The sequence below is a fragment of the Echinops telfairi genome, unplaced genomic scaffold (assembly GCF_000313985.2).
Source record: "Echinops telfairi isolate 266 unplaced genomic scaffold, ASM31398v2 ScPeMD7_5592;HRSCAF=6446, whole genome shotgun sequence".
NCBI classification, from domain to species: domain Eukaryota; kingdom Metazoa; phylum Chordata; class Mammalia; order Afrosoricida; family Tenrecidae; genus Echinops; species Echinops telfairi.
The window spans coordinates 40,239,527-40,255,558 of NW_022109491.1; the positions used below are offsets into that span (position 1 = coordinate 40,239,527).

The 16,032-nt window shown below is 44.4% G+C and overlaps 1 protein-coding gene across 1 annotated transcript in view; it reads left to right on the forward strand.

Annotated features, from left to right (window-relative positions):
- The window catches only part of ISM1 (isthmin 1), a 113,474-nt gene that overhangs the window by 79,827 nt on the left and 17,615 nt on the right, over positions 1 to 16,032 (forward strand). The window contains exon 4 of the mRNA XM_045295170.1: positions 9,379 to 9,643. Within this exon, the coding sequence (XP_045151105.1) occupies positions 9,379 to 9,643 (265 nt within the window). The remainder of the gene's footprint in view (positions 1 to 9,378; positions 9,644 to 16,032) is intronic.

Consider the following 16,032-nt stretch of genomic DNA (forward strand, 5'->3'; position numbering starts at 1 on the left):
TGGGATAAACTCTGGCAACCGGTGGTGGTTCTGGTATACTTTTTAACTTGGTTTCCAGTTCTTTTCATTTGTGCAAGAGCAGCTTTTCCTGAATCTTTTTTCTACAACAATTAGTTTACTGGCAGAGAGCTCCTCAACTTGATCCCAGAGCAATCGATCCTTCATGAAGGTAAGCCTTTCTCTCTGAAGACAGGACTGGTTTTCTTGTTTAGATCAGGGTTTTTTGATCAGAGATTTTGAGCTCGTCATGCCAGTGGCAGGAAGGCTGGTGAATGTCACTGACAGCGTAACTCACTGAGCTGTACGGACATGCACCTACTATAGAGAAGGCACTGCATTGAATCAAGCGAGACAAAGTGCAAGACCTGTATCCACTCGTAACTTACAGGTCCAAAGGAGAAATGCCAGCAGTGTGAAGATCCGGGTACTATGTTGGACAATAACAGAGGGATGGTGGATACATGAGGAACTGTCCATTTCCTCTTGTGGGCAGAGCTCAGCCGCCTGATGGATTTATGCATGAAGTCAGCAACGTAGCCAAGTAAGGCAGGGTAGTTCGGATGAGACATGCAGAAGTAAAATTATTTGAAAGCATCTTTGATAACCCATGCACAGAAATCAGTGCATGTCCCAATTGGCATTTCTGGTGAGTCTTGTATTCTAATTGATTAATTTGGAAAGCTGGCCTTTTATTCCAGGGCCCTTTCTCTGCATACCTCACTGGGAATGAACAGCCGTTCCACTTGCTGGGAAGGTGCAAGCAGCCCAAAAAGATCTGACATCTCTTCCTGGTTGCTCAACCTTTTATCACTCATGGCTTCATCTTCAGGAAGTAATTTATCATTGTTAATAGATTCCTTGGCTCCCTCACCCCAAAGTTGCTTAAGCTGTCCTAAACACAATAGTTTTCTATTGCTAGCTTTGTTTTTCCAGAGGTAGGGCATGTCACTGTGAGGCTTCGTGCTAAGGATTAAGCTGTTAATTGATTTAATATTACCAGTGGAAAGAAAGGCCTAGTGGTATACTTCTGAAAAATCAACCATTGGAACAGCTTTAGAGCACAATACTCCACTGACACACACAGGGTTAGACTTGGATCAATGTCGACGGACTAGCGACTTGCAATGTGCAGTTAGAAAGCAGTGCCTGGATTCAAGGGCATGGAAGGCTACACGGAAAGTGAGTCCTTGTAGAAACGTTATTGAGTGCATAATGCTATAATTTCAAGAATTTATCGGAATCTCTATTTTCTTTCTCTCAGATAAATCAGTTCATCTACAAAGCTGTATACCATACCCAGGTCTTATTTAATTGAAATTCACTACCATCAAGTCAATACTACCTCACAGAGACCCTGTTGGACAGAGTAGAACTGCCCCTGTGGATTTCCAAGGTTGTTAAATTTTTATGGAAACGGAAAGCCTCATCTTTCTCCCAGGGAGCCGCTGGGGCCTTTTAAAATGGGAGACAAGGCCAAGGAGTCCATGTAGAAAAAGAATGTTTGGAAACTGATTGTGGTAGCAATTGTACAATTAATTCAACCTGACGTGATTGAAATATGGAATATAAATAAAATATATAGATCACCTAAATGCTCGGGAAGAATGGAGAGGCAGAGGCGGTTGGAATCCCTGAGGCTGGAAGGCCAGATTTCTTTTCCAAAGGAAAACACAGAGGAAGGGAGACGGCCATGAAGTGATGACCACCGGCCTGCTCCGGGAGGGAGCGCGGCACAGCGGCCAGGATTGCGATTCAGCTTCCATTATACTAAGGTGCTTTGTTTAGTCAAACAGTAAGTAGAGAATGCTTTAGAACAGTGGGGCCTGACTTCCTGAGGGAGGAGGGAGCGGCTGGCATTGTTGGACATGGACAAAAGTAGTGTAGCAGGGAGAAGGGGGACGTCTAAGAAGACCACACTGGGCCATGGATGCCCACGGCATGGCAGTTGCTCAGACGGCATTTGGACTTTGATAAAATTCAACTTCCCCAGGTACTCCAACAAGGTTGTGGCTATCAATCTGATACATGTAGGGAGAAGTTACCTTCATCTTCTCCGATCCACCACTCATCTGTCAGCTTCTCTTACTGTGGTGACTCATGATATGATATGAACCTGTAATGCTGGAAGCTATGCCACTAGTATTTTAAATACCACCAGGGTCATATGGTAGACAAATTTCAACAGAGCTTCTAAGGTAACACGGACTGAGAGAGAAGACTCACAATCTACTTCTGAGAATTAGACAATGCAAACACCATGGGTCACAAGACAATATTGTCCAATCGAGCACTGGAAAATGAACCCCTGAAATTGAAGGCACGACCCATTTGGCACGACAATGGCCTCAAGAATGCAGATGGTGACTTGCACCCAGCCAGGGTTTGGCTGTAGTTTCCAGGGGATTGCCATCCATCAGGACTCAACAGCAACTAACAACAGCACCTTTGCTCCTAATACTCCAAGCTGCATGCTTAGGTAGCCTTCACACCCAGGGAAAACAACTGTCAACGCATTTTCATCTGCAGGGCAGCAGATTGAAGACAGGTGAAAGGGTACCTGGGTGGGTCCCCTTCGGCTGCCAACTGACATAGCCCCATTTCTCTGGCAACCTGCCCCTCACCGCCACCATCCCCACCAAGTTTAATAACAACACTTGTCTTTCTTCCACTTCCTACTACTTCAATCCCAAGATGGAACCAAGAAGTTTACGTCTGGTTGGTTCTTCCAAAGGTGAGCTTTGGAGCACCATGCAAGAAAAAGGGGCAGGGTACAGCTAGGAAGCCCCCAGACTCTTCTGGAATTACTAGTTAAACAGAAAAGACCATCACTACCCCCTAAATAAAGCTTTTCATTTGCATGGGGACACCTTTTCCAAAGCTTCAAATAACAACCCAGGTGTAGTTAAAGTGAAAAATCGAAAAAGAGTAGCCCACCCTATCTTTGTGCCCAGTGGGGTCATTCCATGTAGAAAGCTGGGCTTTATGCAGCTGCAGGTCTGTGACGGTGGGGTCACTTATATGTTGGGCTGCTAACCCAAGGTGGGTCGTGTGAGTCTATCGGCTGCTTCCCAGAAGATGAGCCTGCCTCTCCCTTAAAGATGGAGTGCCTCGGAAACAGTGTCCTATCGGGTCACTGCGTTGGAATTGACTCCCTGATGGTTAGTTAGGGTGTCTGTTAACCGTCCACAGGCAGCATGAGGGGTGGGGGCACAGAGGCAGATATTGACATGCTGACCTGTTCACCCTAAAGAAAACAATATGAGCTATATTTCCTGGCCTTCTATTTATGAAAGCTCAAAGGAAGATTTGCGTTCATTACTCAGAAAGATATTTAATGGAAGACTGAAGCAGTCAGTCACTGTCCCTGAGAGCCCTGAACTTCATTCTGTGTGTGTGTGTGTGTGTGTGTACATGCACGTGCACGCGCACACACACTCACACAGACACAGAGCCCCGACTGTTGCAGGTCCATGCACCACTGCACTGGAGTAAACCAATTCCTTGGTGGTCCTTTAAAAGATGAGGTGTTTCCCAAAAGCGGGTGATGGCTTCCGTGTTGGAAACCCTTGCCCCTTCCTTACAGCAGTATTCTTTTGTTGAAACCCACTGATTTGACACAGGGCCAGTTCAGTAGAGCAGACAGCCCTGCTGCTCACTGTGGGCCCAGTCAAAGCATTTTCATCCCCTGGGTAGCAGAATGAAGACAGGTGAAAGGGTGCATCAGACGGTCAGCTTCCGCTGCCAACTGGCCTCCTCTCCCCCTTCCCCTGGCAACCTGACATGCCCCACCCCCACCCCCTGCCTTGCCACAATCTAAAGTTTGGCTGGAGTTAGGGAGTTAAACCGGAATTTGACACCTCTCTAAACTCACCCACCCAGCCATCCCTGAAATCCTTTCCCACGCTCCAGAGCTGGGGGTCCAAGAAACACCCACAATATCCCCAGTGATGTTGCTGAATCCTTGAAAGGGGTACATCCCTCCACGGCATCTATTTCATAGCTCTTTTGACAAACTGTCACCTCCCTCAAGGTAGGTGGCCGCTCCCCCAAGTTAATCAGACTCGACAACTTAAGACTGACTGTGAGTTGTCAAAAGGTAGGCAAAACGCCGCTGCACAAAGTGAAAAGCAGCCTCAAGCTCCTGAGCCCACTCTCCATATTTCGGTTATTTTGAAGAGGTAGGGCAAGTTCAACTTGAACCTTAGTATCACTGTGTGGGTTTTTGTTCTGCAGCTGATGGTCAGATAGCAAAGACAGAAATCTCTAAAATAAATTCATTATTAGGCTTACTGCATGAGTTCATTGCTACAGTAGCTATTCACCACCAAATACTTTTTCCTTTCTTGATCAAGCTGAGATTTGTATTCATTTCCACTAAGACGCTTATTCTTATTTCTTTTCTTCCATCGAATAGAACTTTAAAAACACTTATCTAAATGCCTTTTTTTTTGGCCTTCTTGAGCACCACAAGATGCAATCAAAGGAGTTGGCCAGACTCCACATGTTATACAAGCATCAACTTCAGATTCCCTCTCCTTTTTCTCTAAAATTATTTGGAATGACAGGTTTGGTGGGCTAAGAATTAAGAAATTTCACTGCTCAAGGCATTAGCCTACACCCATGGGGGCAGCATGTCCCTATTCTGCTCAGATACTCTTGAGACACTGCTGTCCATAGCATGGGCTAAGGAGTCAGACTGAGCTGCACTTGAGATCCGACACCATCATTTCGTGGGCCAAACTGAACCACGTGCCTTGATCCAGGTTGCTCAGCATCTCTGTGATTTAGGTTCCTTACCTATAAAATCACAATGACCAGATATCAGTTGTTGTCAAGTCCATTCTGAACCATGAGACCCTATGTTGTGTAGAGTAGAACTGTGAACCACAGGGTTTTTGTTGTTGTTTTTTTGTTTGATTTTACAAACACACTGTGTTTCTTCTGAGTAGGTTTGAAACACTAGCCTGGTAGGTTTTATTCCCCAACCTTTTAGTTAGTAGTCATGCATGTAACCATGTGAACCACCCAGGGCCTACTTAGAATGATAATACTACCAAATGTGTCAGACTGTGAGGATTAAATGAGATCTCTGTGTGATGCACTAAGGACAAACTCAGAAACAAAGTAAGCTTTACAAAACAGGTAACTGCTGATCGATGAGAGTAATAGGGATAAAGATGGCAGAAGAAATATGTCAAAAGTAATGGAGAATTATAAGATCTAATTTTGAGACCCTGTATTTTTCTTGCTGAATACCTCAGGAACTTGAGTTTTCTGGTCTAGTTTTGATACCTCAACATTTAGACTCGTTTGTGTAGAAAAAGCAATCATGTTTTGCGAAGACATGTGCTTGCCACTGTTGTGTCTATAGCATTGGCGGGTCTGAGAAAAGGGGATTCCATCTTCTTCATCCAATCATTAGGATGGAGGGGTAGTATCACCCGAGGCCAAAACTGTACAGACTGTCTTCCAGGCCAGGAGCTTGTGTGCTCCTGAGGAAATCCATTCACTTCTTGCTCTTCTGCTTTGGGAAATACCAACCTACTCCCACCTACTCAGCACTGCTCACAAGGGCTTAGAGGTCTGCAGGGGGACATGCATGGCTTCCATGTTTTTACTGCCCCTCGTATGTTACAGTGGGAGTTAGACTTGTGTTTGTTTTGCTACAGAACACGCTTCCAGTGAAATTTGGTTCCAATAAATGCCTTACTGGAGAGAAGGAAAGAAGCGGATAAACTCACATAAGATCTTACTGTTTCATGATTTGGGACAGAATCCTCTATGTTGGCCCCAATGTCGGACTGTTTTTCTTGGAGCTGGGAAACTGGGCCAGCCATTGCCCTTGAGGCTTTTGAAAAGAGTCGCCTTTATTTTACTGTCTTATTCAAACTGTTGAAAGTCTGAAAGAATTAAAAATATTAAGACACTTCAATTATATGTCTTCTGGATGAGAAATCATATAAAATCTTCATTAATTAAGAAATAGGCTCTGCTCATCCAGATGATTGTTAATAAAGACTTCTTTATGAAAGCATCCTTTGACTCTGAAGAAGGTAGAACTGGGGTGGGAGCAGCAAGACATTGTAACTCACTCCCATCGTCTTGGAAATCCCCGACCATGCTCCATTGGCTGTTTCCATTGGCTACCTATGAAAGTTCAGGTTCAGGATTAGATTGCTTCTTTAGATCAGCATAAGGTTTCCACATTGTTAAGTCTAGGAAAGGGTGGATACTAAGTTTGGTTTTAGTTCAGTTGAGGCAGTGGCTAAAATTAAAGGGAAAACAGAAACCTCTAAGCTGTTGAGATTTAGTCATTGATAGAGCTTTGGGAGTAAATTCGTATTTTGCTACTCATTGCCTGGCCAGGAAACAAATCTATTTTGTTTGGATCTGAGTAGTAGTTTGGGGGTGGGGGTAAGGGTGTGTGTGTGTGTGTGTGTGTGTGTGTAGGGAACATATTGACGACAACAGCTTAAAACATGAAATTGTTTTTATTCCCAGTTTGGAGAAATTGCAGGGCACGTTTTGTTCAGGCAATCCCTTTGACTCCAAACCGGTGGGTACACTCCCCCTCATCTCCTCCCCAGAGACCGATTTTATTACCAAAATCGCAGACTTGTCAGACTCTTGACAACCTCTCCCCTCTGAAACCCTTAATAGCTTTGCAGATGATTATTGTAGCTCCGTTGTTCTGTCTGTCTGCGGGAAGAGGGGATGAGTCTGCAGAGAGGAACGGTTATATATCAAAGACCCAGTATTCCCGTGCCCTGCCGCTCTGAGCATTCCTTCTGCACCTGTCCTTCTGGTACTGCAAGAGGGAGCCAGTCACCATCTCTCTGAAATCACCGTTCACCCCAAAACTGAAACCTCACTGCCATCAAGTGGATTCTGACTCCGAGTGACCCTGTAGGATAGAGTGGAACTGTGTGCCTGAGGGGTTCCAAGAGTGTAACTCCTGATGGGAATAAAAAGCTGTGTCTTTCTCCGATGGAGTGGGTTCCAAGCTGCCGATCTTGTGGTTAGCAGCCCAATGTGTAACCACTAGGCCTCCAGGGTTCCAGCAAACAACCATGCTGCAGGATGCATTCATTTGCTTTCTTGTCTTTTTTTTTCCTTTGCTGGGATTACTAAGAAGTTCTATAATTATTTATAAAACATTCCATGGGTGTTTACACAACTGAGAGAATTGTGGTGAAAGAAGATAAAGCTTAGGGTGCTCTTGTAGGCACTATGTACTAGAGAAGAAAGATGTACTTGGCCTGCTATGTTCTGATGAGTAGATTCTAGGATCCAAGGCCATGCACTTGACCTTCATCAGGACTGAACATCAGCTGGGTGAGTTTCTTGAAAGGGGATTACAGCCTCCCCATTCTCAAGACAAAAAGAAGGAGCTGTTTTTCTTAGGGATGAGCACACCCCAGTGTCATTTGGCAGAGCATCGCAACAACTTTCAGATGTCAGTTTGGGGCAAAACTGGAAATGCATCTGCCCAGTACATCTTGCACTGATTACATGGAACCTGTGTTTCTGATTCATTTACACAGAACTCATCTAGGGGGTATTGCAAGAGCTATGTAATGGCCAAATGAGTCTTCTACTTTATATTTCAAGCAAGTTTCTCTTACTTGTCTCTTGCAGCCAAGAGGTTGCAATCTTCCAACCGTGTGACAGACTTCACATAGACTCCATAAATCTGAGAGCAAGTTCTAACCTTGGCGTGGGAAAGACCTGCTCTGACCCTGAGGGTCCAGTTAAAAAGCGGGCCATTCGGGGTCTGGTCTTGGGCTATCTGATGAGTGAAAAGCATGGCTGTGGAAACCTAGCACTTTAGGATGCTATGTTTACATACCACGTGTTTATGTGCCATGTGGCACACAGTCCCAGCGGGGGACTTTCCAGCTCCACAGCAGCATCTGTGCTCTTTTGCCCCCTCAGTTTCATGAGCACACAGAAGCTCTATGATCACCTTTCTGAGACATAGGGAGGCCAAGCTGACAGGAGCATGGACGCTCAAGCCAGTCTACCGGAGTCTGCGACCTAAAGGTTCACTGGCATTGAGCGCGTCGTGAAACCCTCTGTGCACCAGGTGTTCCTGTCTCTAACGAGCTGCCTCTGACTAACACCTACCCCCAAGTTAATAGCGTGAAGCAATGACCATTTGAGTGCTCACAACATTGTGGGTCAAATATTTGAGCAGGGCCCACCTAGAAAAGAGTGGCTCTGACCCACGAGGTATTGAGGCTGACTTAAAACTAGAAGTCACAAGATGGACAAGGTGGTACCACTCACATGGTGAATGCATTGGAGCTACTCTCTCCATGTGCACTCGTCTACCCTGGGCTGCTGCTTCTTTTTTTTGTGGATCAAAAGGTAGTTTATTTGCCAACTTACTTATATTTTAACTCTTTGTTATTGATTTAATTCTTTTTAATCATTTTACTAGGGGCTCGTACAACTCTTATCACAATCCATACATCCATCCATTGTGTCAAGCATATTTGTACATTTGTTGCCATCATCATTCTCAAAACATTTGCTTTCTGCTTGAGTACCCTGGGCTTCTTTATATTCCAAATAGGAACTTTAGAATTGAACATTGACGGAAAGTGCAAGATGCAAGGTCTCATAAAGTCTGTCACATAGTTTGACTCCCATCACATAATATTGGATAAGTCAGAGGACCAACCCAGATTCACCCTTCATTACTGGCCATTTCAAACTCTTAGCACACCTACAGAACACAAGAGAACTGCCGCCTGTGGTTTTCCGACACTGAAACTCTTGACAGAAGTGGAAAAGCTCGTCTTTCTCCCGAGAAGCAGCTGGTGGCTTGGAACAGCTAACCTTGTGGTTAGCAGCCCAACTCATAACCACTGTGCCAACAGGGCTCCAGCCCAGAGTCAAAGGGAGCAAAAATAAACTTCATCTCGTGCTAGGAAGAGTGTCATGCACATACAAAGAAGAAAGGAATTGCTAGTACCATATGGACAGATAGATGGCCACTGGAACGATACATAGAACCAATTTTATAAGGTTATTGTCAGGGTTAGCTGAATTAATTAAGTAGAATCTTTAGCACAGTGACTGGTACGGAGTTAGTTTTTTGCTCCTTAAATTATAAGCTTTCCAACAACCATAGATCTTGATGACAAACCATCTCCCAACCCAAGGCCCATACACACCAGTTCTATCTAGTCATGAGACACATTTGGGCCATGCCTGGGTGCCTCTTGTTCTGTGTCACCACATAATCTTAACTTTGCTTTCCTGTGGAATGCGCCTGTCCCTCCCTGTACGCTGTCAGACTGTCTTGCAAGGATCATGCCGGCTGGATGCTGTTGGCTCCTCATTGACCATGTCATGTGCTGAATTCTTCAGGTAACCATAGAAGTGGTTGACGGTCCTGACTCTGAAGCAGATAAAGACCAGCATCCAGAGAATAAACCCAGCTGGTCAGTTCCACCCCCCGATTGGCGAGCCTGGTGGCAGAGGTCCCTGTCCTTGGCAAGAGTGAACAGCGGGGATCAGGACTACAAGTATGACAGTGCCTCAGAGGACAACAACTTCCTCCACCCGCCCAGGGCTTGGGACCGTCCAGCCCCTGGCCACCAGACGTTTGATACCAAAGATCAGCCAGAATATGGTGAGTTTACCACCCGTGTTAAAACATTAGTGAGGAGAATCCATGAGGATGATGACGCTTAAGGACATGGAGCCATACAAAACCCAGATTACAGCTTGAGGCTTTGGGTCTTCTACGAAGCATACCTCACAGCAACTGCATTCCACAGAAGCCCCAAGGAGGCACCAGCCGCCACATAGTTTCTGGAAAGACTATCATTTAAAAATCATATCAATTATCCAAAGATAATTTTTTTAGTTAGGGGTCTTTGGAGTCCTGCCTTAAAAAAATGTTTTTCTAAATTAACTTCCTTGGGTTTCTTACTGTAAAAAAAAATCATATTAAAATCAATTTAGAGATATAGCCAGTTGTTTCTTATAACTAGGTTCTATATTGTATTTGACATTGACAGGAGATTGAGAAGTATATCCCCCAGGATTCTTCTACATGAGCATGTGTGTTTTGTTAAAGTATGGACACACCCTAATATATTTCAAGAGCCGGAACCAGGGCTTTTCATTGCCCCACATTTATCGTAGGATTGCTGACATAGCAAACAACTTCAAATTCAGTGACATAAAAACCACTAAGTTTACTCTCACCTTGCGATGAGAAACAGCTTGGGGAATCTTGACTCTACTCAGTCATTCACTGACCCAGCATTCCTCCATCTGGGAGCTCCACCAACTTGGAGGACCTGAGAGTTATCTAGTGCACGTGCTACATCTGAATGGTAGCCAAAGAAAGAGAGTATGCTGGTGAAAGACATGCATAGGCTCTCAACTACCGCAGGGGGAGGTGACACATTCCATCTGTTCAAATTCTTGGGGAAGGCCATGTAACCTGTACATGGTACAAGAAAGGATCCCTGGTGGTATGGTAGTTATGTACTGGGCTGCTAACTGCAAATCAGTCGTTGAAAGCCATCAGCCAATGCTCTGGAGAAAGATGGGGCTTTCTCCTCCCATAAGGAGGTACAGTCTCAGAAACTCCCAGGGGCAGTTCAACCCTGTCCTATAAGGCCAAGAGAATTTGGCATAGACTCCAGGGTGTGAGTGAGTGAGTGGCAAAGAAGGCTGGGAAATGGATACCGTGCAATAAGAGAATTGGTAAGCATCTGTCAAAGAATTATATAAATGCTTACAGGTATTGAAAAAAAGGGTGTTACTGTCAGAGTTATTATAGGACTTCAATAAGCACTTACAGCCTTTCACTCAGTGGTAACCATTGTCATCTTGGATAAGTGATGAAGGCTTGTCAGGAGTCAGGCCAAGATCCAAGTCACTTCCGTTGTCCTGACACTTATCTGACCCACGGTACTCTAGTTCTCTGAAAGAATACGGATACCACTTTAAAATGACACGTGGCGTCTTCAACACCCAGTTCTCAGTGCACTGCACGAGGCTTGTTTTCCTCCCTCACCGAGTTCTTGGCTGACTCCAGCAGGGATTGCCAAAGCACTGTCACAGCGGCTGCTTCTTACTGCCATTGTTCATATCTTTGCAATGACTATTCATTTTCTGCTCTGAGAGGCGAGTGGGTCAGAAAAAGCATTATATGTCAGAGTTTTATCCCATATTCAGAAATCTCCTGTCTGTCTTTTGAACACATTACACAAATATAAAGTCTCCAAGAGGGCCACCTTCGGCCGGATTCTCATCTGAGCTGAGAGTCTGTGGAGGCTCCGGGTGGTAAGCTTTTTCCTACATCACGTCATGACTGTCTTCAATAGAAAGGATTGTAATATATCTGTTAGATGAGTATTTATATGTATATACATATATAACTTTATTTAATCATTTTATTGGGGGCTAGTATAGCTCTTTTTATATATATAATCGCTTTATTAAGGGCTCTTACAACTTTTGTTACAATCATACATCAATTGTATCTGACATATTCCTACATATATGTCATCGTTCTTTTCTAGACATTTACTTTCCATTGAGCCCTTGGGATCAGCTCCTATTTTTTCCCTCCCTCCTCCCTGGCCCCCACACCTCATGGACCCTTGATAGATTGTAGATTGTGAATTATTTTCGAATCTTACATCGACCGCTCTCTTCCTTCCCCTCTGGTTTCTGTTGTTTTTCCCCTGGATGGGGGGGTGTGGTTATGTGCCATTCATTATGATCGGAGTCCTCCTCCCTCCCCACCTCTCCCTCTCTTCCCCCTACCCTTTTGGTATCTCTAGTCCCACTCCTGTTCCTGGGGTCCCTGTGTTGTGAGTTTTATCTCCTGCCTATACCTATGTACATGCTCCCGTCTACTCTAGAATGGGGTCATGATAGTGGAGTAGTGGGGTGGAGGGTCTCAAGGTATCAGAGGTGACCCTTTAGTGCTCTACTGTACCCTGTTTGACTCATCTCCTCCTTGCGACCACTCTGTGGGTGGAGGGTCTCCGCTCCAACCCCCCTCCATTCTCACCAATGCATTTTTGTTTGTTTGTTTACTGTTTGTTGTGAGTCTTCTAATGCCCGTTCCCCGGTCTCCATGAAACCTCATGATCACCCCAGCCGGCGTGCTTCTTCCACGTATGCTTGTTGCTTCACTGTTGGATGGCTGCTTGTTTAACTTCAAGCCTTTATATAACTTTTTTAGGAAAAAAAACTGTCTTTGGCTTTGCTCAATACTTGCCCTCATGAAGAGATCACTGAAGATACAGGTGCTATAGCAAATGTGGTGAAGAAATCAGATGGTTCCTGGCTATGAGAAAAATAGCATCTGGGGTAACAAAGACTTGTCGTAAAACAAGCAGCTATCTAAGTGAGGCACCAGCTAAGTCTTCATGGAAGAAGCACACCACCCTGTGTGATCCAAGGATTGTAAATTATGAAATCCAAATCCAGAGGAGGCAATATTATTAAAGCTTAAATTATGAATCCCTGGTTTTGCAAAAGGCTATGAATGACCGTGGAAACCCACATTCCTTCGCAGTGGCCCCACGTGGGTTAAGCCTCTGGTGAATTCCCTCTCACTATGGACTAAGGATGTGAATGGCCTTGCTATCAGACAGAATGCATTGTAGGGTGGATTACTGCAGATGGGGTTTGGTTACAATGTGATGGGGTTTGGTTACAACTTGACACCGTATCATTTTGTTTCCCTTTTGACCCATGTTATATTTGTTCCAATTTTTAATATTTTCTGCTTTCTTTATATTGAGGTTTTCTCTGTTTTATTTTATCATTGTTATTGGGTTGTTTTGGTTTTGTAGATTTTTCTGTATATGAAATCCAGGGTAGTAAATCTGTAGAGACAGAAACTGGATTAATAGTTTCCTGGCGCAAGAGGGAGTTTGGGGGGATATAAGGAGCTAAGAACAATAAAGACAGATAATTGCATAACTCATCTAATATGACTGGACTACTGGATTGTATATATGAATTACATGTCAATAAAACTGTTTAAAAAAATAGACCCAGAAAGAAATAGATTAACAGTGACTACAACAATGAGCTCAAACATAACAACAATTGTGTGGACTGTTTGTTCTGTTGTAATTAGGGTCCCTGTGAGTCAGAACAGATGCAAAATCACCTAGCAACATCATCATATTGCATTTATATCATTATTGTATAAACTTATTTATATATTGTTCTTAAATGTACTCATGTAAATCTTCATCATTGACATCATACATAAATAATACTGTCTTTGTGAATATTTAAAACACTGACCTGATGGATGAGATGAAGACTGCTTCCTGGGATAGTAAATTCTTAATGGTACCTGAGGCTAACCCCATCAAGAGAGCTCATTTTAGGGTGAGTTACATAATAAATTTATAACAGTTAGCTTTTACTGCTAGGCAACTGTCTCAAAAGTCAGAGTCTTCAAACTACAAACAGAACCTTCTTCGTGATTTGGTGATGGTCTGGACAGTGTTCAGGGCCGGAATTGGCTTGCTTGGGGCTGCCTAATCGGAGCTGGCCTGGCTCATAATGATGGCGCCTCAGCTGAGACATTGAGCGGGCTGGGGCTTCTCTCCACACAGCCCCTCACCCTCCAGGAGGCTAACGCAGGACCCCCATGTAGAGAAAGGGTGCCATGAGTGGGCAGACCTTAATGCATAAACCATTTTGTGACTTCAGTTTGCGTGAAGCTCGTTATTGCCCATTGGTCAAAGACACATGGGACATGCGGTGCTGGCAGCCTAGGAGAAGTGTGAGAGGGGAGTCACCATCTGGGTAGGAATAAGGGAAACATTTTACGGAAGTCATTTTTTCAAACAATGTGCCCTAGGATTTACATTTAATCATTTTGTTCCAAGAAATAAAATCTAGAAATTACCTCATGCAAATATTCCAATGTAAATTTCGTATGGATTTCCAGTTAAAGGCTAAACTCTCAAATTTGGCAGTTGATACTGCCCCAAATTTGGTCTCTACATTACTGCAGCTGGGAGGAAAGGCTGCAGGAGATTTCTCAATGGTCGAGGCCCCTTTCCTCTTACTGAGCCAAGCGAGACACCACCTGACACCACTGGATTACTGTGTACAGTGGTCTCCACCTCCAGTGATGTCAACACTATTTAAATGTGATTTAAAGAGCTTTTTTTGATAAGCCTACTTCATACTTTTACGTGTCTAAAAGCATTATAATTCTAACTTGTCACCCTTTTTGTCTTGGGTCTTCTGACAACAACAAAGGGTGTTGGTCTCAGTGGTATGTGCAGCATGTGATTGAGTATGTGCGTATGTGTATGTTGAGCCCGTGGCTGCAGCATAGCCCTGCTAATGAGGATGTGATTTTGAGATTTTTCCAGTCACCTCTCTGAGGTTCTCAGGGAGATCCCTGGCTGGATCCAAGACTGTGGAGGTCTCAGAACAACAACTACCCTACCTCTGGCTTTTTTCCCTCTGGAAGCATCTTGCCGCCGCGTTTCTGTGTCAATGCCTAGGAAAAAGTGGTAACGGGAAGGAGTCTGAAGCTGGAGAAGCAGGCCCACTTCCCTCACATAAGGCAATGGTTTCAAACATCTGCCTTGGCCGTGTGGTTGGAAAATCATGACTTAAAAGAAAATCAAAGTTCGGAAAAATTATTTTTGGGAGGGGGAGACATGGATGGGGCTCCTGGGGGAGGAAGGAATGAGACAAACTGCCCCAGGCTCAGGGAATAGGATACAGCCACGAAGCTCCTCTGGACTCTGCTTAATGAGCTCTGGAGGCTCCACCACCGTGCTTGCCTAGGGAGTGCTCTGAGTGAACAGCACGTAAACAACAGGCTCCAAGGCTGGCACAGGGCCCGCAGTTCAGGTAGAAACATGTGTGCACAGCATTCTTGTTGGGCCTATGTAAAAACAATCACACGACCTGTTTTGAATGACGGTACCTTCCATGTGAGGTAACATGCCTATTGCTCCATCCCTGGCACCAGCCTAGGCCCCAGGGCCATGGAGGCATTTGGGTAGAACCAGAGAAATGGTTACCCTGTGGAGCTGCAACCAGAATAACGCTTGAGAGATTAAGGGTTTGCCGCTGTGACCCAGGGAAAGCTTGGGCTAGATAAGTCACGTGAACATGACAGATCTTCACGATGGACCAGCCTTTCCCATAGTTTCCGGCCCCATCAGTCTGTTTTTCTGTTTTCCGTACTATTCACCAGCCTCTGCCATTCTGTATAATTTCCACATTTATTATTTTTATGGCTTGTCGTTTAATTCTTACTACTAAAATGTTAGTTCACTCACGGTAAGGATCATTGACAGTTTTATTAAATGATGCATCCCAAATACCTAGAATGCCTGGATTATAATAAATACCCAGTTGCCATGGAGTCCGTGATAACTCATGCTTGCTCCATGTGTGTCATTGTAAAATGGTGCTTCGTTAGGTTTCATTGGATGATTCTTCAGACGTAGATCTATGTCTGAAAGGCCTTTCTTCTGAGGCACCTCTAGATAGACTCAAACCATCCGCCTTTCAAGTCATAGGGGTTCCATGGATGGATGTTGAATGATGGTCCCAAAGACCAATTTCTAGACATTTCTAGCTTTAGTATTACATATCAATTTTCTGTTACTATACTACTTGGGGACTTAGAACAGTAGCAATTTATTATTTCTACAATTCTATGGCTCAGGGTTTTAGGCAGGAATCTGCTGGCAGCTCTTTTATTCCTCCTCAAATTAGTGGGTCACTCATTCAGCTGCATTCGGCTGTCCCTGTGCAGGGCTTGAAGATTCAAGAGGGCTTCCCACACATGCCCAGTGCCTTAGGATCCACGTGGCTCTCCACCCATGTGGTCTTGCGGTGGCACGTGTCAGCAAACCCGTTCCAACTCATAGAAACCCTCTATACAGCAGAACGAAAGACTGTCCCATCCTCAGCCATCTTCACAGTTGTTGTGTCTGTGTCTATTATTGCACCCTTCTTTGTAATTCATAGGTCTGAGTGTCTTTCACAATA